This window comes from Prionailurus viverrinus, chromosome A1 (genome assembly GCF_022837055.1).
Source record: "Prionailurus viverrinus isolate Anna chromosome A1, UM_Priviv_1.0, whole genome shotgun sequence".
NCBI lineage: Eukaryota > Metazoa > Chordata > Mammalia > Carnivora > Felidae > Prionailurus > Prionailurus viverrinus.
Genome location: NC_062561.1, coordinates 141850632 through 141876291, shown reverse-complemented (window position 1 = coordinate 141876291; position 25660 = coordinate 141850632). Strand labels below are relative to the sequence as shown.

General features: G+C 42.9%; 1 protein-coding gene and 1 non-coding gene across 2 annotated transcripts; both read left to right on the top strand.

Moving 5' to 3' along the window:
* Positions 1-9504: 9504 nt before the first annotated feature.
* Positions 9505-9642, top strand: LOC125147571 (small nucleolar RNA SNORA47). The gene has a single exon (XR_007145242.1). It is a non-coding gene; the product is annotated as a small nucleolar RNA SNORA47 (small nucleolar RNA).
* A 2715-nt stretch (positions 9643-12357) lies between these two features.
* Positions 12358-15862, top strand: ZBED3 (zinc finger BED-type containing 3). The gene has a single exon (XM_047865022.1). The coding sequence runs from the start codon at positions 12358-12360 to the stop codon at positions 13057-13059; it is 702 nt and encodes a 233-aa protein (XP_047720978.1). The 3' UTR covers positions 13060-15862.
* The last annotated feature ends 9798 nt before the right edge of the window (positions 15863-25660 follow it).

Sequence of the window (25660 nt, the reverse complement as noted above, 5' to 3'; positions counted from 1 at the left end):
TAGACCTATAACAAATGAAATAATTAAATTAGTAATTAAAAAACTACTCATAAAGCCCAGGCCCAAATGGCTTCACTGTTGAATTCTACCAAACATTAAAAACAAACAAACAAACAAACAAACAAACACCAGTTATTTGCAAACTCTTCCAGAAAGGAGGAAAGAATACTTTTCAACTCATTTTATGAGGCCAGTATTACTCTGACACCAAAACCAGACAAAAATGCCACAAGGAAACTACAGACCAAAAGCATATATAGAATGTACCAAAAGAGTATGGTCCAAGTACACAGCTCTATAATTTTATGTCTTTGAGGTAATTTCCATAAATAGTTTTCTCACAATGGGTTTTTGGTAAGGTCAGACAGCAGATTTCAAGGCTATAATCTTTGGCAAGCATCTGGTGAGTAAATATTCCATGTTACCAATGAAATGCAGGTCTTAATGCTTTGCCAACTTCCAGAGGAGGGGAGAGAAATGAGGTCTTCTGATGAAAACTAAATGTTATTTATTTATTGTTAAATGTATGATGGGGGCTCCTGGGTGGTTCAATCAGTTAAGGATCTGACTCTTGATTTCAGCTCAGGTCACGATCTCACAGTTCAAAAGTTTAAGCCCCATGTCAGTCTCTGTCTCTGTCAGTGTGGAGCCTGCTTAGAATTCTCTCTCCCTCTTTCTCTGTCCCTACCCCACTCATATTCTCTCTGTAAATAAATAAATAAATAAATAAATAAATAAATAAATAAATAAGTAAACTTTAAAAAAAATAAATGCATGATGAAGGTTAGGGGAACTGCCACTACCAAAACAAGAATTGAAGAGCATTTTTCTTGCTGAAACTTGAAAAGTGTGGGGCAAAGAAGAAGAGTTATTAGGTATTTGAGAAATATTTTATAATTTATTTAAAAGTTAATTTAAAACTATAAGAAAGAGGTTTTAGATTATAAGAAAGTTTAGGCATTGAATCAAACACAGAAGATAAACAGACTCTGTTTCTCTGGACTTTGAAAATAAATCCAAAACACATCTTGCTAGGATAACAAACATGTAATTTCAAGAGTCCAAATCCTACCCTTTTTCAAATTTTGGTTAAATGCTGCCAGTAAAAAAAAAAAAAAAAGGAGCTGTTCTCAAATTGGTGTGGCACTTGAATGTTTCCTCTTATATAACTTTCCACTTTCTTCTTGAATTTGTCTTACTGTCTTACTGAAGTATAATCTTCCTGAGGGCAGGAATGGTCTCTCAAATTTCCAGACTCTTACTCGGGTTTAGGACAGTGCTTTGTTCACAACCAGCACTTAGTAAAAACTATTCTATGAACTAATGAAAATATCATGTACCTCATTACATGATTTTTAAAGTACTCAAAGCAATAAAGCCTGTTGTTAGGGGCACCAGGGTGGCTCAGTCGGTTAAGCATCTGACTTCAGCTCAGGTCATGATCTCATGGTCAGTGGGTTTGAGCCCTGTCAGCTCTGCTGACAGCTCAGAGCCTGGAGCCTGCTTTGGATTCGGTCTCCCTCTCTCTCTGACCCAGCTCACGCTCTGTTCTGCCTCTCAAAAATAAATAAACGTTTAAAATAAATAAATAAATAAATAGGGACGCCTGGGTGGCTCAGTTGGTTGAGCGCCCCACTTCAGCTCAGGTCATGATCTCACAGTCCATGAGTTCGGGCCCCGTGTCAGGCTCTGTGCTGACAGCTCGGAGCCTGGAGCCTGTTTGTATTCTGGGTCTCCCTTGCTCTCTGCCCCTCCCCAACTCATGCTCTGTCTCTCTCTCTCTCTGTCAAGAATAAACGTTAAAAAAATTTTTTTAATAAATAAAGCCTCTTATTAAAAGGATTGCCAGATAACAATAAACTTTAAAATTTTGTTTATGAATTAAGTCATGAATAAGAGATGACTTAACCAGATTCATTTATACTAGTTACTATTCTTTTAAGCAGACATCCACAGCATTAAGTATCCTTCTGAGAAGAAAAACATTAACCTGATAGTTAATCTTCACATTGCAAAATTATCCCTTTTAAGACATCCAACCAGTTTCTTCTGAAACCATTCTTGGAATGGTAAGGAGAAATTTCATTAATAGGCTTTGAAACTTAGAAAAATGTCTAATTGAAAAAAAACTACTTGAACCAAAGCATATAAGTGGACTATATTATTGTAACCAAAAATTTCCTGTCCTCCTTTTAAGAGAATTACACAATCTCTGCCCATTGTCATATACCTTGCAAGGTTTCCTTTTGAGAGTGTACTTTCTGGCCCCACTGACAACAGGCTTTGTCATATGACTTGCTTTGGCCAATAAAATGTGAGCAGAACTGAGGCGCACAGAATGTGTTTTAAGTTTTAAGAGCAGCACCTACCAGTGGTGTATAAGAGCTGACTGTAACATTTCCAGAAATTTGGCAAGCCACTTGTTAAACTTGTTAACAGTAGCTTGTTAAAAGTAGCTTGAAATCGGCCATGGTGGGTTTTTACATCATAGGTGAGTATTTACATCATGGAAACAGCAAACACTACAAACCAGGACTCCTCTTCCCTCAAAGTTGATTCCAGCACGTGGTGAGGTGAGTGCGTCCCAAAAAAGTTGATCTTTGAACCTGGAGCCTGGAGTGAATGAAACTAGTGGAATAGAGCCAAAGATACCTGCAGCAGATATAATTTGCTTGAGAAATGAATCTTTGTTATTGTAAATCACTGAGTTGTAGGGGTTGTTACCTCAACATAATCCATGAAAAGGTGACTGATACCACTAGCTAGCGTTAAGTTTTAGAGCACCAACGAGCCCAACCTTTATCTGTCCAGACCATGGTTCAGTTGGCAACAACTTGAACCATCAGACTCCTTGAACCTGAAAAGATGCAAACTGCACTCAGACTCCAGATAGGAATCCAGGTCTTGAAAGGTTAATGTAAAAGTATAAAATAAAAATTACATTTTCTAAAAGCACTAAACAATTGTATCATTTTTAAACCTTGGCAACCACAAGTCTGTCACTCGTGGACCTGGATAGTTAAGGAGTGACTCCCCAGTCCTTTCCCCTATAGGCCACACGTTACCACCCCACCCCACTTTTACCCCCAGAAGCGTGAATTGAACGCTGTGTCTTTAAGGGAGACGCGCGCAGTGGTTTCCGCACAGAACAAAATGTCTGCGAGGATCCTGAAGGCGACCGGGCGATCCCAGACTTCCAGCCCGCCTTCCGCTCCCGCCACGCTTCGGGGGTGATGGGGTGAGTGTGCGCCACCACGCATGCTGTGGCGCTCCCGGAGGCTGGGTCAGGGCGCGGCAGGCCAGGGGTGGGGGGAGGGGACCAGCCACAAGCCTCGGGGCCGCAGGTGAGCCTTCGACCCGCAAACGCCAGTATCCGCTATTATCACAGGCTGGCTGGTGCAGAGGCCGCCGGACGTGCCCTTCCTTCGCTGTGGTCAGGTTGTTCCCGGTGTAAAAGATGCGTGTGGCCCCAAAGTCTGAATAAAGGCACCGATCAGCTTCTTTTAGCACCTCATTTTTGCTCCTCCACAGTATCCCTTCAAAAAAGTTATTTGGGAATATCGAAAATCATCTGCTCTCCTTTTTAGTAAAATTGCCTTTTTTGCAGTCACACTTTTAACAGTGCAAGTGGTTGGGTGCCCTGTAGTGTGCTCTTTCTCTGAGATTATCTTAAGGTCTCAAATTTTGGTGAAGAGAAAACGGAATGCGAGCCAAATGCTCAAACAATCCCTGCCCCCACTTCCATGATGCTCAAACAAAAGAATTTTCTGATCCTCCCTGAGTATACAGGAGCAGTTTGCTGTAACTACTGACAGTAGCCAAATGCCCCAAGCTTACCAAGCAAAATTATTTTTCCTTCTATGAAAGAAAAAAATAACCACCATCCGAACTTGTAATTAGCCCAGACTACATGGATACGGTGTTTAAGAGAAACTGTTGTAGAGTGAGCTTAATAAATTAACATAATTAGGGTAATTATTTTATGCACTTCGCATTAATCTATTATTTGTACACCCTTTTTGGCCAAAAATAGCTTGAGGCAAAGGACAATAAAAAGGATACAACAGGGGCGCCTGGGTGGCGCAGTCGGTTGGGCGTCGGACTTCAGCCAGGTCACGATCTCGCGGTCCGTGGGTTCGGGCCCCGCGTCGGGCTCTGGGCTGATGGCTCAGAGCCTGGAGCCTGTTTCCGATTCTTGTCTCCCTCTCTCTCTGCCCCTCCCCTGTTCATGCTCTGTCTCTCTCTGTCCCAAAAATAAACGTTGAAAAAAAAAATTTTTTTTAAAAAAAAAAAAAAAAAAAAGGATACAACAATGTGTAAAATGGCCAAGAGCCAAAACAAGGAAATTCTCAATTAAAAATTCTTTGTTACAAAGGCCTTCAAAGTAGGACAGCTTTAAATTCTTCTAATTCATATCAAAGTATGCATTTTACAAGACAAAATGGATCAACACCCTTCCTTTCAGGAACATATGTATTAAAGTAATGTAGGCCTGAACTAAAGGTCCACTTCAGGGTAGAAAATTTTCATTTAAAAAAATGCATTAATAGAGAATACATCAGAGCCTTTTAGCTAATGGTAGAGGTATCTAAGAGTTTGGCTTAAGACATGTAGAGAACATCTCTGACTCTCCATATAATTAGTTGTGGGTCCAGTAAATTTTTTTAAAGTCCATGTGTAACCTTTATCTAATATTTTCACACTTATCCCTTTCTTGCCTGAGCCAAGTATCTACACTTTACTTGGTTTTTAACTTCATCAAAGTCTTCAGCCTGGTGATTCCAGACTAGTTTTTCTAATTGTCTCGATTTGTTTATAAACAGATTAATTCATTAATTAATATTAGTAAACTAATATTTCTACAGAGATGGACAAGTAACAGATGAGTGAATTGTGTTTTCCTTGATATTTGGGTCAATTGTCAAGGCTAATTATTTGTTTTAATTATTATGTTCTGCTTTGATTAAAGTTACTGGTGGATGAAGTAAATGAAAATGTTTTTATTGTTTCCACACAAATCTATGTGGATTTTGCATTAGTGTCAATTTCTTACTAAAATCCAGGCTCAACCTACACATACTTGTTTGTAATCCTGCCAGATTAATCCATCTGAAGTGATTGGCCTTGGGTGTGGAAGGACAAATACAGCTATAATTCCTTATTCCCTTTTGAGAACATTGCCTGGTTCTTTGGCCTTTAGCCTGCCTAATATGTTGTCTATGTTCAGGTTTAAGTGTAAAATAAAAAAAATTAGTTTGTTTTATAGGATGATTTTTAACGTTCCAGTCATGTTTTTTATGTACATACACACATATTTACACAAATTACTCATCCAGGTTTTGATCTCCCTTATTCTCTATACTGGTATTCAGGGGGGTCATACTGAAGAATCTCCATTTTAATCTGATAGGTTTTGAGAAGACTGGAACTTCAGAGAACTGCAAATAAAACTTTAAATGCAGTTTGAAGTAATTCATGTGAATTTATTATCTTTCATGGACTTTAACTTCTTACCATCCCTTCCAGATAGTGGATACTCAAATGAAACTCCCTTTGGGAGAGAGCAGAGGGTGGTACACTACTACTCTCTCCTCTTCCATGAAATAACAAAAATCTGCTTTTCTTTCAGCTTGTTTCCCTCTGAAACCAGACTAAAAAACTTCTACTGTTCATTTCATGCTAGCCGCTTTTTTTTTTAAGTTTACTTATGTATTTAGAGAAAAGAATGTGCACATGAGCTGGGAAGGAGCAAACAGAGAGGGAGAGAGAATCCCAAGCAGGCACCATGCTGTCAGCACAGAGCCCAACGTGGGGGTCGAACCCACAAACCAAGAGATCATGACCTGAGCCAAAACCAAGAGTCAGAGGCTGAACCAACTGAGCCACCCAGGTGCCCCTAGCTACTTTCATTTAGCATCAAGAAATTTTATTTTAGGAGCACTTGTCTGGCTCAGTTGGTAGAGCACCCGACTCTTGATTTCAGGGTCTTGAGTTCAAGCACCATGTTGGGCATGGAGCCTAGTTAAAAAAAAAAAAAGAAGAAGAAATTTTATTTTAAAATATCAGCTGGAGGGCACCTGGGTGGCTCAGTCGGTTAAGTGTCTGACTCTTGATTTGGGCCCAGATTATGATCTCAGGGTTTGTGAGATCGAGGCCCATGTCAGGCTCTGTGCTGACAGCATGGAGCCTGCTTGGGATTCTGTCTCCCTCTCTCTGCCCCTCTCCCACTCATGCTCTTGCTTTCTCTCAAAATAAATAAATAAACTTTAAAAAATAAAATATGAGCTTGGAGGTCTAGTTATAAGACTAAAGAACTTGGTGAGAGTTAGCACTAGTGGCAATGTGTTTTTGGGCCCTGAAGGAGGTGGAAAGGGAAGAGATGCTGAAGCAGGAATCTCTGCATGAACAGTTGTATAGGGTCCCCAAGGCCTACCCTTTCCCCAGCATGGACACCGTGTGATGGAATTCACCCTCATGAGTGAACACTGCTCTGACCTTTACCACCTGTATCAGAATTATTGCTGGAAGCATCTCTCCTCACCAGACGGTAAGCTTCTGGAGGGGATGGACTATGTGGGTCTTCTCTTGGCATCCTGGGTAGTAAGCCCTTGCCTGACCCTGAGCAGGTGCACAATGAGCAATTTGAATGAGAATGGATGGAGTGAATGGATGTAAGCAAAATAATCACATTCATTGTCACCTTTCTTATAATTTAAAAACTGTTTAAGCAGAAGAGCACCTAGGTGGTTCAGTCTGTTGAGCATCCTACTTTGGCTCAGGTCATGATCTCCTGGTTCATGGGTTCGGGGCCCATGTTGGGCTTTGTGCCAACAGCGAGGAGCCTGCTTTGGATTCTGTCACCCTCTCTCTCTGTGCCTCCCTCACTCATAGGTGTATATTCTCTGTCTCTCAAAAATAAACATAAAAACAAAACAAAAAAACCACCTCTGTCTTAAAAAAAAAACTAAGGAAAAATTTAGGGAGTTCTTATTTTTCATTTTCTTCATATTAGCTAACCATAAGTTAATAGGTGTGTGTTTTTGTTGGGTACTTGGTAAGGAAGAAATGCATATCAAAGGGCTCCAGGAAACCAGACCTCCCCATCAATTTTTTTTTCCTCCATCATTTTCTACCTGAGAGGTGAGCAACCTAATTTGCATGCAGGTCAATTTAGGAAATAAGTTTGGTTGGGGAGGGAAGGTGGATCTGTGATTCTTTGTTTTTTATATTCAAAAACCCTCAAGGGAATTCTTCCAACTTAAACTACCTATTGTAGTGAATAATAGAATGTCAAAGAGAGAAATAACACTGCCTTTAGCTACTAAGATCTTAATGTAGGCATGTATGAACAGTAAATGCTGGTAGCTTCTTTTTGCTCATGTCTTGAATTTATATGATATAGCACTGGAGAGTCCAATAGTGAGATCATCTGCATTATTTGATTTCAGCCACCAGTTTAGAGGCAGATAATCTTATCATTTCCCTTGACAGATGGGGAGATTGGGACTTGGTGAGCTGGGCCTAAGAAAAGTAGAGTCAAGTCATTACATTGAATACAGTGTCCCTTGAATGCCTGCCTGTGCTAGGGAGATGAGTGAGGTGTGGATCAAGACTCCTTCTGCTCAGGCAGGGCACAGCAAACCACCTGATATCGAGCAACCCTCCACACTGGGTTCCTTCCACGGCCAGATGGCAGCACCCTATGCCCCATCGGACTGATCCTCCAGTCTCCATAGTTAAGGTTGCTTAGCCCAGCCTGAGCTCACATACCCAAGGATTGTTTCATTAAATTATTTTGTATTTATGCTGTCACGAGCACTCTGTGAAGGCATGTACACAAGTTCTGTCTTTCCACAATGTCAGCTTTATTCAATCATAAAGCAAGGTTAACATAATTGTAAAGCAGATTCAGAATTCCAAACTCAAAGACGTTTCACTACGCATTTAACTTGGCGTCGTACATGACACGCAAAACAAGAAAGATACAGTAAGGGTAAGTTAATGAATGAAATGCGAAGTCAGTCCATGAGCACACAGCTGGGATGAGGCCTTGACCAGTATGGGTCCACTGAGCGCTTCCTGCTTACTGTGTTCAAGCAGTGGAAGATCTCCATCACTTTCAGAGATCAAACGAGCAGAGCCTTCAGTGGCAGTTGCCTGATGCCAGTGGGACAGGGAAGGGTCAGCATCTGGAGAATCTGGCAGTTTGCCTCAACAATCTTCCCTTTTTAAACGAGTTTCATCAGTCTAGCCCTTTCAGACTTCTTCTGGGTCTAATGATTATCGGTTCTCCTTTCTTCCAGGCTCCCTTGGTTTTGCTGGTTATCAGTTCTGGGTGCCCCCAGGCTGTTAACAGTTTTAGCAGTATCTGTTCTCAGCTCATCACCCTTGTCTGCTTTCTTGATTCATTACATCCTTGCCTGACATGAGTGACTCCATCTTGCTCTCTACGTATGTACAGACCCTGCCATATATGTAGTCTACCTAAATGTGTCCACAGATGTGCATGCTTTCTTAGTACCTTTTTCCTCTTTTGTGTTGGATGCTTCCCTTTCTCCTTTCACACTAGCTGCCACACCCTCAACCGTCCCTCAACCAACCGTGTATCTCCTTATTTTTCTTCAGATATATATAAAATCTTAATATATCCTACACAGATCTATATATTATTTAATAATAATGACATATTATATGTACTTCATCTGACTTTTCTCCCTGTAGAATTCCTCCAGAAATCCCTCTAGATCATCTAGCAGAGTTCCAATCCATGCTTTGAATGGCTGCACAAAATTCCCTGGTGTGAACACATTATTTACCCAGCTATTCTCTGACAGGTGTTCCCATGTTTCCAGTTTTTTGACATCCCAGATAATACTGTAGTAAATATCCTAATACATTACTTTACGTATTAGTACTTTTAGTTCTACAGAATAGATTCCCAGGAGTGGATCCCTGATTATATTTATTTTTAATTAATATAAATTGCCAGATTGCTTTCCTAAAAGCCTTCACATCTCCACTAGTAACGTATGAACGTATCCTTTTCTTTGCCTCCCTTCTAGCTTTGGCTGACAGACCTCTTCATTTTTGTTAGTGCGACGGATCTGAGACCTTATTGTTACTTTAATAGCACTTCCCTGAATAGAAGTGATGTGTATCTTTTCACATATTTCTTGGCCATCTAATTTTGTTCTTAGGTCATTTGCCTATTCATATTTCTTGCCCATTTTTTATTGGGTTATTTGTCTTTTTCTTGACAGTTTGTTAGAGCTCTTTGTGTATTAGGGTTGTGACTGAAGATGCTAACTAAGGCTTCTCTTCCAAGCCAAGATGGTTGGCTAGGAGGCTTCCCTCCCTCTGCACTGTAGGAAAAGTCGAAACAAGCTGAGGGGTTGTTTAGCAGAACTAGGAAGGCTGTTATGACTTGTGGCCACAGACTGCTGTTCACCGTTTAGATACTTAGTCTGAACAGAAGACTGTATTGAACCAGAATGTAGCCGTATGCGGAGGACTGAGAAGGTGAGGCAGTTCAGTACTGTGCTGCCTTCCACCGGTTAAGACCTCCGAGAGCGAAGGCCTGCCAAGGCAGAGGATGTCCCTCTGCTGCCCTTGGAGGGGCAGCGCTGTGCTGGCCGACATTTGTAGTGCTGCTTGTCCATGGCTCAGATGAGGTAGTCCACTAAGTCTAAGTCCACTAAGTCTTAATTCTGATTAAGACATCAGAATCAGTGCTTCTCACTCTTTTTTTCCACCTTCACTCTTGTAACAGATGGCATTCATGTATGTGGCACTCCTCTGGGCATTCCAGATTTTGAAGAAACCCAGAGACATCTTGCAGGGAGGTAAAGCATGACTAATTGTTCACCTCTGGTACTTTTAGGGGCACATCAGTAATGATCACTCTCAGAGTGTGGCACAGGTAAGACAGTCTACAGCTTATGCATAGTTTTCAATCCCCAGCTCAAGAAAGCATATCAGAATTCAAAGTAATAGTCTTGATATTCTAGAATACCTTTAAATCTCTTTTAATTTATAAAAAAACAAGGATTCATAATACTATTCTCTCCACTTTTGTTTATGTTTAGCAATAAAACAAGGAACTCTGGAAAGAGAAGATTCCAATGTAGACGAAATGGAATTCTAAAAAAAATTTTTTTAGGTAAATTTGGGTAACAAAAACAAAGTCTAATACTAAAATCTGGTCTGTTGACTACCCATAATGTTATATAACCATAATGTTTACTAAGCGTAAAGAAAATTATCCGTGAAAGTGGTCTGTAACTCCCCTCCTCATCCTGTTACTCCCTTTTTGTGGACTTCAGGGATTTAGTAAATCTCTTGGAGGAAGTCTAGCCTTTAATTTTTAAAGATGTTTTATAATAATTGGCCTTCATGAGTAACCATATTCAAATCAATGCCTAATGTATCAGAAGATATGTAAATAGCTATTTCTTTTGTTAGAAGAAGCCTGGTACTTACTTGTCTTTTTTGATGATTCTGGTAAATTCCTTCTTTTTTTAAAAATACGAGCGATATGTTAAAGGTCATGTCTGAGCCTGATTACACTTGCTTGGTGGGGGAAAAGTGAGCTTTGGAAAACTGTAATGTATCTGTAACAAGAATCTTAGCAATTGAAATAAAAGCTTACGCTAAACACTACTGCTATTATAGCAACTTATTTTTCCAACTTTGCCTTCCATCATTCCCAGTTAACGTTTAACCAAAAACATTCTGGAATTTTATCATCTGCACTGTTGCTGGTTCAAAGCCTGACAGCATGAATGGGCACTGGCTATCTCACGGCGCATCTTGGCCTTGATATTCCCCCTGAAATAAATTCTCAGAAGAGCTCCAAGTCTTCCACGTGTTCTCTTACTATTTTTAAAGTTCCAGAACAAAGTTGTTTAGAATCACACATTTGGTCCTTTGTGAAGCTACTTTCTGAAGAATCAACTTCACCTTTTCTATTCCCCCTCGGTTGGTAGGTTATTGCTATGATGAATTGTTTTAACAGAAAAGACTTTGCAGCGACAGTCATTGGGTTGTGTTTGGATCCTTTTAACAACATACACGTTGGACAGAGCAAGTAGCTCTTACTTTTCTTTATTTTCTTCCTTCATTAAAAGTAGTGATCAAGCCTTTTATCTTTTAAATATATAGAAGGGAACACTGCATTGTGATGAGCAATAAAGAAAACAAATTTTGTTTTGTAACTGGAGCACCTGTGACAGGGTCAGAAAAACATGAACACTCAAACATGGTGCTAGCCAGCATTTCTAGTATCTATGTTTAGGGGGCGGTTTGCTGAATTTCTTTTACTCACTGCCTGTCCTCTGAATTTACTCCTAGCACTGCTGATGGTTCTTCAGAACTCAGGATTCCTGCTCAGTGTGTCCACCTGAGAACTTACATTGGCTGGAAACCATGAGGCAATGACAGGGACCCCCCAAGGCCGACAAGACATGGCCTAATACCTAATTTAAAGGTAATGATTTAGAAAACTGCTTTGTGTTTTGGTTTTCCTAAAGACATACATTTTTAAAACTAAAGTGTTAGTGGTTTTTAGTGCTGCCATTTTCCTCATAAGCACGTTGTTTTTAAATTCACAAAACAAAGACTTATTTTGAAAAAAGTTCCCTCATTGAGAGGTTTTTAAAAGGCTGTTCAACTGGCACTTTCCCCCCTAAAGTGTAAGAAACACATTTTTCATTCCCAAAGCTTTCTTTTCAGCTCGTTTCTACAGTTTGTTCCCTAACACTAAGAAAACAAAACGGACCCTTGCTCTTATTCTGAAAAGGCAGTACATTTTTAAGAAGAAAAGGAAAGGGGCGCCTGGGTGGCTCAGTCGGTTAAGGCTGTGAGCTCAGCTCAGGTCATGATCTCACATCACAGTTCATGAGTTCGAGCCCATGTGGGGCTCTGTGCTGACAGCTCCGGGCCTGGAGCCTGCTTCGGATTCTGTCTCTCCCTCTCTCTGCCCGTGTTCCGCTCACGCTCTCTCTCAAAAATAAATAAAAGCATTAAAAAAAAATAAAAAGTTAAAACTCATACATACAAGAGCACTTATTTAGCTGGTTTTTCCACTGAAGAAGCTTGGCTTCCCAGTTTTTAGTGTAACTACCCGCTAGCTGCGGACCCACGTGATTTTGAAGAGCGTTCCTAGTTCAGGGAAGAAGGCCTGGACACGTTGAACATTTTCTGAGGAATAAACCGTTAACACTGAAAAAGAACCCCAGGTACTACCCGAACGGAAGGGGTTTCCTCAGTTGTGAGCGTGGGTGTGGGTGGGTGTGGGTGTGTGGCTGGCGGCGGCCCTTACCTGTTTCTCCCTCGAACGCAGACGCCGCCGCGGAGAGAATGAGGAGTGACGAGCCGACGACGCCCATGGAAGAGAGCGGCGCGCCAGACGACGCTACGGCGCAGGGCGGCCCGTGTCCCGGCCTGGCCCCGGCCCCTCCCGGCCGCCTGGGGGCGCCCTACTGCGAGGCCTGGGGCTACTTTCACCTGGCCCCCGCGCGCCCGGGCCACGCGGCGGGCCAGTGGGCCACCTGCCGGCTGTGCGGGGAGCAGGTGAGCCGCGGCCCGGGCTTCCACTCGGGCACCCCGGCGCTGTGGCGGCACCTCAAGAGCGCGCATCGACGGGAGCTGGAGAAGAGCTCCGCCCGCAGCTCGCCGGCCGCCGCCCCGGGCCCGCTGCCGCCGCCGCCGCCTCCTCGCGGGCCCTCGGCCGAGGGCGACTGGGCGCGCCTGCTGGAGCAGATGGGCGCGCTGGCCGTGCGCTGCAGCCTGCGCGAGCGCGAGCTGGCGCGGCGCGAGGCGGCGGTGGAGCAGGGCGAGCGCGCCCTGGCGCTGAGGCGCAGGGCCCTGCAGGAGGAGGAGCGCGCGGCGGCCCAGGCGCGGCGGGAGCTGCAGGCCGAGAGGGAGGCGCTGCAGGGGCGGCTGCGGGAAGTGAGCCGCCGCGAAGGCGCCCTGGCCTTGGCCTCTACTCCGCTGCAGACTCCGCTCAAAGAAGAGCCCTTGGGGGAGAGGGACGGCTACATAATTACCAAGGTCCTGTAGGTCTGGGCCGCTTTCCACTCCCAGCCCCTCCCGTGCCAGCGCTACTCCAAGAGTGGTCCACGGATCAGCCTCACCTGGGGGCTGAATCTCAGGCCCACCAAGATCTGCAAGTGTGGACCCTTGAGAAGCACTTAGGAAACCAGAGCAGAACCAAAAATCACTTAATGCTCTGTGCCCCGCCACGCCCCGGGATGCCTGGGAGCACCAGCTCCAGGGGCCTCCTTTGCTGTTGGGCTTCGGTGCAAGGAGGTGGTTTTCCTGCAACTCCTTTCGGAAGGACAGCTCCGGCCTATATTACCCGGAGTCCTGTAACTTCCATACGGACCAAAGACTGCCACACCACGTGGCTGGACACCCGCCAGGGCAACCCAGGGTGGAGGGAGCACGGAAATGAGGATCGAGCGTTTTATTCAAGGAGAGTTTTATTCGTTTCCTCACGAATAAATCTTCGGCAAGTTGGCTTTGCCAGGCACGAGGTTCTGAAAAGGGGGCCATTTAGCCTCCACAACTGTTCTTTACCCTGTCATCCTAGTGCCTCATCAGAACAATCTGGGAGAACCCCTGTTTGCGCCCCAGCTTGAAGAGAGCGCACCCCAGCTGTTCCCTTTCCGTTGAAGACCCAGTGGCGGCTGTGGTGCGTTTGTGCCTTACGCTTCCTTACTAGCAAAACATGAGCTCCTCCCTCCTGAGGAAGGGAGCTTGGTTCCCCACAAAACAGTCCTCACTTCTGGGCCACAAGAGAAGACCTCTCTCCCATCTGAGGTCACCTTTACTTCTTCCCGTTTGCATCCATTCCTCTTCCACCTTTACTGGACCTTTGCTCCATTACCGTTTCTCCTTTCCTCTCACTCCCTCTCTTCCCCAGACTACTCTGGTTCCTCAGCAACAAGTCTCGCCTTGTACTAAAAAGAAAGATTTGCCCAGCTTGACTGTCCCCAGCTTAACACTACCCAAGAGGGGTCCAGTCATCCTTGCTGCCTGTATTTCCTCCCCATACTTAAGTCCTTTCCTGGAGGTCAGCTTCCCATTCTACACTGGACCCGTAAGCTGAATAGAATTTGTTTTGAGCCTTCATCTTGCTAGTAAAATGAACACCCACATATACCCTCCACCTAGACTGAACACTTGTTAACATATTGCCTTATTTTCTCTGCCCTCTATCCCAAACATACATGGCATTTCATCCTGAAGTATTTCAGTCTATATATCCTAATAGCCTCTAATACAGAGTCCTTAAAATTCTCCATTGTCTCAAAAAGGTCTTTTTATCTTTCTTACAAAACAGGGTCCAATCAAGGTTCATACATTACTTTTTGATAACTTTAGTCTCTTTTAGTCTAGAATAGCTCCCTTATTACTTTTTTTTCCATGACACTTTTTTTTTTTAACATTTATTTTTGAGACAGAGCATGAACGGGGGAGGGTCAGAGAGAGGGAGACACAGAATCTGAAACAGGCTCCAGGCTCTGAGCTGTCAGCACAGAGCCCGACGCGGGGCTCGAACTCACGGACCGCTAGATCATGACCTGAGCCGAAGTCGGCCGCTTAACCGACTGAGCCACCCAGGCGCCCCTCCATGACACTTTTTGAGAGTCCCAGCCCTCTGGCTTCTAGAATGCCCTTTATTCTGGGTTTGATTGTTTCCTTAAGCCAATTTATGCGCTCATTCTTGGCTCATCTGCCTCTGTGCCAGTGACTCCTGACTGCCTCCAGCCTCACGTTTTCTTCCCAAGTTCTGGCTTCATGTCCAATCCCTGCTGTGTGTCTCTACCTCTGTATAGCGTGCCACTGCAGATGGAAAGGGCAAATCTCTTCAGTTCCACATCCCCACCCCTCACCCGATTATAACATTTATGGGGCTCTGAGAAAGTATTAGGTATATACTGCACACTGTACATGTACCATCCGACTCTATTCTCACAGCAGCTCCTTGAGGAGGTAATACTGTGCCCACTTACAGCTAAGGAAATGGAGATAGGGGCTAAGTAGGTTGTAAGTAGTAGCTTTGAGATCCAAATCCAGTCTATACCTCCAGATGCCCTGTTCCTAGCTGCTGCACTATCTCCCTTGCTAGTCACTGTGTGAACACCAGTTTCCTCCCTAACTCTAATTCCAGGTATACTGGCACCATGTGCCAGAGCTGTGCCAAATGCTTTAGAATAAGTGCATGGGCAGCAACCCCATGACCTAATTATTCTTATGCCCATTTTGTAGAGGAAGAGACAAGCTCAGGGAACTAAGTAATGATGAAGGAGAGTGGGATTTGAATTCATCTCACTGAGGGACACCTGGGTGGCTCAGTTGGTTGAGCATCCTACTCTTGATTTTGGCTCAGGTCATAATCCCAGGGCCGTGGAATCTGTGTTGGGCTCTGCTGAGCATGGAGCCTGCTTAAAATTCTCTTTCCCCCTCTGTCCCTTTCCCCCACTCACACTCTCACTCTCTCTAAAAGAAAAAAAGAAAAAAGGTTTGAATTCATCTCACTCAATCCTAGGCCCCTAATATACTGAGGCTATTTCTATAAAGTGTCACACCTTCTTCCTTCTGGTGCCACCTGCTAAGCTCAAGCCTCACGTAGCATTCATCTGGGGTTCATCTTCCCATCCTCGTCTTCCCCAGTTGCCCCCTTCCTAACACTCAGCTTGGCCAAAGGAACTGTTCTAAGCCAGCACTGATTATATGCTCAAAGCCCCCACCCCCAGCCCCATCACCCATCGTTAAGCTTCAACTCTGTGGCCTGACATTCAAGTGCCCCCACCCTGGTGCCAATCTTATCTGTCCCTTCCCCTACATGTATTGTATGCTCCAGCCAAACTAGACTCTTTGTTCTTCCTGACTGTCCTGTTCTTATGGCCTTCCCTCCACTTAAAATGCCCCCTCAAACTCTGAGTATGAAAAATCCCACCCATTTCAAAGACCATGCTCAAATTTGGCTGCCTGCATGTAGCTTTCCTTGATTTCTAATTTAGGGACGATTCTTTACTTCTCTGGGTTCATGGCATTTTGTATGTAAGTGTCCATTATTGGGCTGTTTGGTTTGAATCCAATCAATTGTACTAGTATGTCATTATCAGGAATGTTTTTCTTAAAACATTTTTTTTTCATTACACAAGTAATGCAAATGCAATGCCCCAATCTAGGAAGAAATCAGAAAACAACAATCCCCCAGGGAGCCTGGGTGGCTCAGTCAGGTAAGCCTCTGACTCCAGCTCAGGTCATGATCTCACAGTCCGTGGGTTTGGGCCCCTCATCAGGCTCTGTGCTGACAGCTCAGAGCCTGGAGCCCGCTTCAGATTCTGTGTCTCCCTCTCTCTCTGCCCCTTCCCAGCTCACGCCGTCTCTCTCTCCTTCAAAAATAAACATTAAAAAAAATTAAAAAAACAAAACAATCCCCCAAAGTCTTGTCATCTCAGTAAAACTTCTGTTAACTTTTTAATGTATTTTATTCTTTTGTATTCCATAATTTTTACATTATTCTAATAATAGTATTTCTATTAAGTATTGAAATTTAACTTCTTCACGTGGATTTGAAAGTTGGGCTATACTATAGGAATTTGAATTTTTAGAAGGGAAAAAAGCTCCTACCAATGTTACTCTTCTATTCCACCAACTGTTAGAACCGTTAATACCAGCAAAGACTAAGTTTTAGAATTTTAACTGCCTCCTCAAGAAAGATGACTAATGGGAGCACCAGTAGCCTCTGTTTAGGGGACGGGGGAACAATATCAGGGGTCTGATAACTTAGTGCTGGTTGTGGGAGAGATTTTACTTTCTCTTTTATATACTTCTGCCTTGTACTTTTTTTTATACCAAGCATGAATTACTTTTATAATCAAAAATAAAATAATTCACATTTCTCAAATGAGAACTCCTGACCATCAGCTTTCTACTTCCTTAGTTAAAATAAACAAAAACTCCAATACAAGGACTGATGTAATCCCCACTTCTAGAAAAGCCTAGAAAGAAACGCAGCCCTTGTCCGGTCTATCATTTGACAGAGGGGGGACAAAGAAGCCCCAGGGTGGCTTGCTCTCAATCAGAAGACTGCAGCTATGGTGGTTCACCTGACTCCACCCTCAATAGATACTGTGCCTCTTTGGCCTTGAGGACTTATGCTGGCTTGTCCAGCAAAGCATGAGGGCTGTCAGGACTCATAAGCCTGCATTGGCCTCTCTGCCTGTGTGTGACACAGTCGGCTCACAGAGTTATCACTGGCAATGGGTGATAGGGACACACCTCACCTATATTGGCCGGGCTTCCCTGACTTATGTGCCTGGGCTTACTAAGAGCGTCATCCAGGTGCTGCCTTTGAGAGCAATGCACACAGTGGCAAGGTGGGTGGCTGGAATGGGGGTGCACAATGCCCTGAACCCAACTCCTGAAGGCCTGCCATGACGTAAAGTGATCAGTCACTTCTTTCAGTTAAAATCTGTCAGGGAGGAGAGGGAGGCAAAACAGAGTACTAACAGCCAAGGCTGAAACAGCTAGGGCCCTTTACACACCTAAGCTGTCATCCTGGGAGCTGCAGAAGGGGAGAAAGCTTGGCTTGGTTTGAGCTGAGTTTCTATTTTAAATGACTCCATGTCTTTAACGTCTTGGAAGGAATTCATAAAGACTGGGCTTTGGCTTTGCTGCCACTCATCAGGGAACTATATATCTAAATGTTTGAACTTCTTACTTTTCCACAACCTGAATCTGTTTCTTTGTCTGAAAAATGGATGAGGTCATCATTCAAGTCCTCTTTGGCTGCTGACATGGTATGATCCCATGAAATAGTCAAACATCAATTGTCCTTTGAGTCAATGAGTTGTTCTATTTAACTGGATTTTCTTGTTAATTGCAAATTTAGAAATAAATGTTGAAAGTGACATGCCTATTAGTAAAAAATACTAGTGGGTCCAACTTCTTCCATAGTACTGAGGTACTAACTCTATCACTCACTCCCTAGAACTGAAAATGTGTACAGCAGTAATGAGTACACTCTCTTATACTCACTCTTTTTGTCCTCATGACACCCTGCAGGTAGGGCAGGTTTAGCTGCCCATATTTTACAAACGAGATCACATACTCCAACAAGGTGACGTGGTCTTTCACCTGGTCACTTCACCTTGTTGAAGGGTGTGGCCTCACACCATAGTTTGGAGGTTGGAGCTCAATCCACGGATCCTGGGCATACCTGGGGCTAGAGCTGCACCTCCTTCCAGGCCTCCCTTCTGCTCCACCCCTTCACCAGTGCTATCCTGGCCAGAGCACCTACGGACACTTGGGTTGATGCTGGCTCCTCTCCACCCACAAGCTCTTGGGCTGATGGTAAGCCAGGCCTTAAGGAAGTGAGGTTGGCCTTTGCGTTAATTTCTTACTGCAGCTGTAACAAATTACCACAAAGGTAGTGGCTAAAAACAACTCAAGTTTATTACAATTGCAGGTCAGAAGTCTGAGATGGAACTCAATGTCAGCAGGGCTGTGTTCCTTTCTAGAGGCCTTGGGTGGGAATGCCACCTTTTCCAGCTTCTGGCCCCTTCTACCTTCAAGGTCAGCAAGGGCCAATCTTTCTCAGATTGCATCACTCTATTACCCTCTTCCATATTTACTGGACTCTCTCCTTATCTTACTGCTGGTTAACAACCTAATTCTTTCCACAACTTTAATTCTTCCCTGCCAGGTAACATATTGATAGTTTCCAGGGATTAGGACATAAACATTTGCTGGGGGGCAAGGGTGGGGGTCTATTATGTGCCTACCACAGCATTATCCTGCCTGGCTCAGGTTTGAGGGTACGTGAGAAAGGCAGAGCTTGAAGGGGGGCCCCTATTCTCCAGAAATCAATACTTTAGTGGGGTCCTAACCTTCCCCGCCTTGTAAATCTGCCTCATGCAGGTGCAGGGAGTACTCACAAACTTTTCTGAGACAGATACCTGAAAGGTGTGTGTGAAGGATGCCTTGGGGGTTAATCAGGGGCCTCCATAATGTCGAGAACTAAATATTTAAATATCTGAGCACTAATTAGGATCTGGCTGACTAGGAAGGCCAGGTGGTGATATGTGAAGAGCTGATCAAGCCTTTGGAGTCAGATATGAATTAAAATTTAAGCTTAAAAAAAAAAAAAAAAAAAAAAAAAAAGAAAGAGAACTCAAATATTACAATGGAGAAAAATATTCAAATACTTTTAAAAAATCTCAGTTCCCAACCAGGGTATGTTAGGTGTCACTTTGGTAACCACCTTAACCTCTCTGAAACCCAGCTTCCTCATCAGTAGAATGGAGATAATACATACCTTACAGAGCTATCATAATGACTAAGTAAGATGTTATTCAGGCAAATTCTGATACACAGTTTAAACTCAGTAACTATGCCTTCTTTCTCTCTTACTTACATGAATGGGAGTGCAAAACCAATCCAAAGGATCTCAGAAAGAGCAGATTCCCTCAGATGATTCCTGAGAGCAGCTGCTCACAGGCCACAAAAGTTGGCCAAGTCATTTTCCTTCACGACAGAACTCCTTTTCTATCAAGACATAAGTTCCATACCTGTTATCGCAAATGAGCTAATCCAGTCAAAATTCTGTATGACTTGTGACTATAAAGTAGTCTGACAGTCTTATAAGTGAATATACCAAAATCTATCCATCTAAGTGCTTTTCCCTTCAAAGTAGTCACTTTGAAAGACTAAATAGTTTTGGGGCACGTGGGTGTGGCTTCAGTCGGTTAAGCATATGACTCAATTTTGGCTCAGGTCATGATCTCACAGTTTGCAGGTTTGAGCCCTGCAATAGGTTCTGTGCTGATGGTGTGGAGCCTGCTTGGGATTCTCTCCCTCTGTCTCTCTTTCAAAATTTCATTTAAAATATGAAAAAAAAAATCAGATTAAAAAAAAAGGAAAGACTAAACAGTTATTCCAAAAATGTTTCCATGCTTAAAACGTCTCTGGAACTCCTCTTTTAGAGTTGCTCTCAGAGTCTCTGACACATTCTTTAAACCATAATTAAGTTGGCAAATACTCACCTTTCCAGGAAAATTTTGATTTTTGAAAAAAGCTGCCATTCAGAACCCAGCCTGATAAATACGGTAGATGGTTAACCAGATTAACATTTCAGGCTAATAAAGTGTGATTATAATAAAGCAATCATTATTTTTGTGTGGTTCATAAATTGGTCTTCATAGTGTTATATATTAAGGTTAAATAAAGGTAGCTTGGCCATAGTAGACATTAAAGCTCACTTTAGTGGGTTTATGATGTGAATTAATTCAGATAGCACTGGGAGTCATTACATATTTAAAAAGTATTAAATGCTTCTTTTCATGAAAATCTTAATTATGACATTCTCTGAAATCTGATTTCATAGTATTAAAATAAAGGCTTTAAGGAAAAGCATTAAGTGCTAATGAAAGCTTTATTATTTCGGTATATATTCTCCTGGGCCTTTGGTCAAGATAAGTAATGATCAGATGAATGAGTTGGAAACCTTCCTGGCCTCTGAAGTCTACTAGTAATTGGAAGCTAAGTAACACACTGTCACTAGCTTGAATACATTTAATAATATTCCACCAACTTCTCCCTGTCTTTTGCTTTCTGGACAATGAAATACCATGGCATCTTAACGCAGATGAAAAAAGGTAGCAGGCAGAAGACAATGTATGCCTCCATTCACATTAACTTCCTCCCCAGGGTGTCTGCTTCTCATCTTCCAGGGACTTTCTGATTTACATGTTCTCCATCAACTCCAATTTCCAATGACCTGATTCATGGTTTTGTTTATTTTTGTTTTGTTTTGTTGGTACTTCAATGATTTATCGTTCAGACTAAGAGGCACAATACCCAATGTCTGAGTAGGCAGAGTCACTATCACTCTCAGGTAACCAGAGGAGATACATAATTGAATGAAGGGCTGCAGCCTCAGTAAGGTTTTACTGTTGTCTATATATCCAAAACCCTCAAAAACATGAATACAAATTTTTTGAAGACAGAGATGATAAGATTCCCTTAAAAAGGTCCTGTTTAGGGGCGCCTGGGTGGCGCAGTCGGTTAAGCGTCCGACTTCAACCAGGTCACGATCTCGCGGTCCGTGAGTTCAAGCCCCGCGTCAGGCTCTGGGCTGATGGCTCAGAGCCTGGAGCCTGTTTCCGATTCTGTGTCTCCCTCTCTCTCTGCCCCTCCCCCGTTCATGCTCTGTCTCTCTCTGTCCCAAAAATAAATAAACGTTGAAAAAAAAAAAATTAAAAAAAAAAAAAAAAAAAGGTCCTGTTTAGAGACAGATCTGAAAACATTTGAAAAACACAAATTGCTCCCCTCCCACCCCAAGAACTTTTGCAAAAACTCTGAAATGAACAGAAACTGTTTTGTTTAACACTCAGGAACTATCAAGGGCTTCATGTGACCAGTTGGCCTTTACATTCTACAAATACCATCTAAAAATAAGCTCCAAGATGACAGTCTTGTCCCATTTACTACTGTATCCCGAGTGCCTAGAATAGTGCCTGGCCTGTATTAAGTGCCCCAAGGTTATCTGCTGAATGAATGCGTGCTGTTGAAAGATTTTACTATCTGAAATCTAGTTCCTCTTTCAGTTCTCCCTATAGTTCTCCTGCTTCTAGAGTGTAATGAACACCAGGGTGGGCCTGCTAAATGTCCCTGTCACCTTCTCCAGAAGCTTCATTCCCAAAGTCATGCAGAATCCACCCCTTCTTGGAGGATGACCTCAAACGGTCACATACAATACCTTCTACCCTTTCTCACTCTCTATCATCTACTAGTTTCCTGCTCATTCTGCAGTACTCGTTAAGAAATCCAGCTCCTGGGGGCGCCTGGGTGGCTCAGTCAGGAAAGCGTCCAACTTTTGCTCAGCTCATAATTTCACAGTTTGTGAGCCTGAACCCCGTGTCGGGCTCTGTGCTGACAGATTGGAGCCTGGAGCCTGCTTCGGATTCTGTGTCTCCCCCTCTCTCTGCCCCTCCCATGCTCATGCTCTGTCTCTGTCTCTCAATAATAAATGTTTAAAAAAATTTTAAAAAGAGAAAAGAAATCCGCTCCTGTAATCAAGACAGTATGGTACTGGCACAAAAACAGACACTTAGATCAATAGAACAGAATAGAGAACCCAGAAATGGACTCATAAATGTATGGCCAACTAATCTTTGACAAAGCAGGAAAGAATATCCAATGGGATAAAGACAGTCTCTTCAGCAAGTGGTGCTGGGAAAACTGGACAGCGACATGCAGAAAAATGAGCCTGGACCACTTTCTTACACCATACACAAAAATAAACTCAAAATAGATGAAAGACCTAAATATAAGACAGGAAGCCATCAAAATCCTAGAGGAGAGAGCAGGCACAAACCTCTTTGATCTTGGCTGCAGCAACATCTTACTCAACACGTCTCTAGAGGCAAGGGAAAACAAAAGCAAAAATGAACTACTGGGACCTCATCAAAATAAAAAGCCCTGCACAGCAAAGGAAACAATCAGCAAAACTAAAAGGCAACCGACGGAATGGAGAAGATATTTGCGAACGATGTATCAGATAAAGGGTTAGTATTCAAAATCTACGAAGAACTTACCAAACTCAACACCCAGAAAACAAATCATCCAGTGAAGAAATGGGCAAAAGACATGAATAGACACTTCTCCAAAGAAGACATCCAGATGGCCAACCAACACATGAAAAAATGCTCCACACCACTCATCATCAGGAAAATACAAATCAAAACCACAATGAGATACCACCTTACACCTGTCAGAACAGCTAACGTTAACAACTCAGGCAACAACAGATGTTGGCGAGGATGCAGAGAAAGAGGATCTCTTTTGCATTGTTGGTGGGAATGCAAACTGGTGCAGCCACTCTGGAAAACAGTATGGAGGGTCCTCAAAAAATGAAAAATAGAACTACTCTACGACCTAGCAGTTGAACTAAAGGTATTTATCCAAGGGATACAGGTGTGCTATTTCGAAGGGACATATGCACACCAATGTTTATAGCAGCACTATCAACAATAGCCAAAGTATGGAAAGAGCCCAAATGTCTATCGATGGATGAATGGATAAAGATGTGGTATATATATACACTGGAGTCTTACTCGGCAATCAAAAAGAATGAAATCTTGGGGCGCCTGGGTGGCGCAGTCGGTTAAGCATCCAACTTCAGCCAGGTCACGATCTCGCGGTCCGTGAGTTCAAGCCCCGCATCGGGCTCTGGGCTGATGGCTCAGAGCCTGGAGCCTGTTTCCGATTCTGTGTCTCCCTCTCTCTCTGCCCCTCCCCCATTCATGCTCTGTCTCTCTCTGTCCCAAAAATAAATAAACGTTGAAAAAAAAAAATTTTAAAGAATGAAATCTTGCCATATGCAACTACGTGGATGGAACTGGAGGGTATTACGCTAAGTGAAATTAGAGAAAGACAAGTATCATATGACTTCACTCATAGGAGGACTTTAAAAGACAAAACAGATGAACATAAGGAAGAGAAGCAAAAATAATATAACAACAGGGAGGGGGACAAAACATATGAGACTCTTAAATATGGAGAACAAACAGAGGGTTACTGGAGGGGTTGTGGGAGGGGGGATGGTTTAAATGGGTTAAGGGGCATTAAGGAATCTACTCCTGAAATCACTGTTGCACTATATGCTAACTTGGATGTAAATTAAGAAATACATTAAATAATTAAAAAAAGAAAGAATTCCAGCTCGTGAGTCAGCCTTCTTATCCACACCTATCTATCATCACCTCAAGGAGTGAAGAGGACCCATCCACTTATTTGCCCCACTGCTCTCACTTCAATAACCACCATACCCACTCCAGAATGCTACTCCTAAAACTGTACCCTTGCTAGGGGTAGCAGGGCATAACAACACAAAAAATTGCTAATATTTGAGGACTTATTATGTACCGGGCACTGTTCAATACGACATAGGCCTTATCTCAACTTCCCAGTAACTCCATGAAGACTAATTAAAGTATACAGGCTTAAATAAACTTTTAAACATCACTCAGCTCAGGAGTGGTTGAGCTGTAATGTGAATCCAGGTCAGTCAGACTCATAAGCCGGTGCTCTTAATAGTCCACTGGGATGAAAAGAATAAAGATTTAAACCCAAGCTCTACCACTCTGCCACACAGACTTTTTGGAGGTGCCTGGGTGGCTCAGTCAGTTGGGTGTCTGACTTAGGCTATGTCATAATCTTGCAGTCTGTGGGTTCAAGCCCTCCATCAGGTTCTGTGCTGACAGCTCGGAGCCTGGAGCCTGCTTTGGATTCTGTGTCTTCCTCTCTCTCTGCCCCTCCCCTGCTCATGCTAAGAACAGATAAATATCAAAAAAATTTTTTTGAAATAAATAAAACATAGAAAATAAAAAAAAGTCTCCAAATCTCAGTTTTCTAACTCATAAAATAGTGGCAGGAATTAAGAAGATAATATACATTAAGTGCTTAGCACAGTATTTGACATAGCACAAATGTGTGTTCCATTCATCCTACCACAAATGCTCACTGAACACCTCCTAAACATCCAATGCTGTGATAAGTACTGAAGATAGAGCAGAGAATAAGACCAAAAAGGTCCCTGCCTTCACAGGTCTGCACAGCTCAATAAATGGGTGCTGAATAAATACCAAATAGAGGGGGAAAAGCCCTCACAGAGGTCTGTCAGCCTCCACTCCGCCCCCCTTCAGTCAGTCATAGCTATTTTGCTATAAAGTGATATAATGAGAATTAGATTCTCTGCTTAAAATCCTCCAGGAATTCCTCACTAATGAAGAGACAAAAAACCCAAATTTCTTAACACAATATTTGAGAATAGCTGTAGGTATGTGTTTCAGTTCCCCTCCCCACTGGCTCCTCTTTTGTTTTTTTTTAATTTGTTTTTTCTTAATGTTTATTTATTTTTGAAAGAGAGAATGTAAGCGGGGAAAGGGCAGAGAGAGACAAAATCTGAAGCAGGCTCCAGGCTCTGAGCTCTCAGTACAGAGCCCAAAGTGGGGCTCAAAGTCAAGAACTGTGAGAAAATGACTTGAGCTGGTATCAGAGGCTTAATTGACTGAGCCATCCAGGTGCCCCTCCCACTGGCTCCTCTTAAAGAGGTAAAACCTTTCTCCATATGAAATCTATCTGGAAGTTTGAATTGTAAACCAGTCAATGTAGACCAGTTCTGGTAACAACACAAGAACAAGAGTCACCAGTTTGGCACCTCAACCTCTTCCCACCCCCATCACCCATTCTCTCTGCCTCTGTCTCTCTCTGTCTCTGTCTCTCTGTCTCTCTCTCTCTCTCTCACACACACACACACACACACACCTGCAGTTCTGTAAGGCAGTGTCAATGTCACAGATTCTGTCAAACCATCTGAAAACCAAGCTTTAAATCCATATTTTTCCAATTGTGGGACACAGGCCATCAGTGGATTATACAATCAATTTAGTGGCTGGAATCAGTGACTTGGAAAACAAAATAAAGAGTCCATTATGTGAACTAACAGCTAAGTACTGGTGTATAAAACTTGCTATAAATGCATACACAAGACACATACTGAGCTGTCATATAAACTGTATTTCTTAACATGGACCATGGTCAAAATGGTTTGAAACCCATTACCTCATACCCTCTATGTAGC

Excerpts from the sequence above, each read along its gene's own strand:
- ZBED3 (XM_047865022.1), top strand. The coding sequence starts at position 12,358 with ATGAGGAGTGACGAGCCGACGACGCCCATGGAAGAGAGCGGCGCGCCA.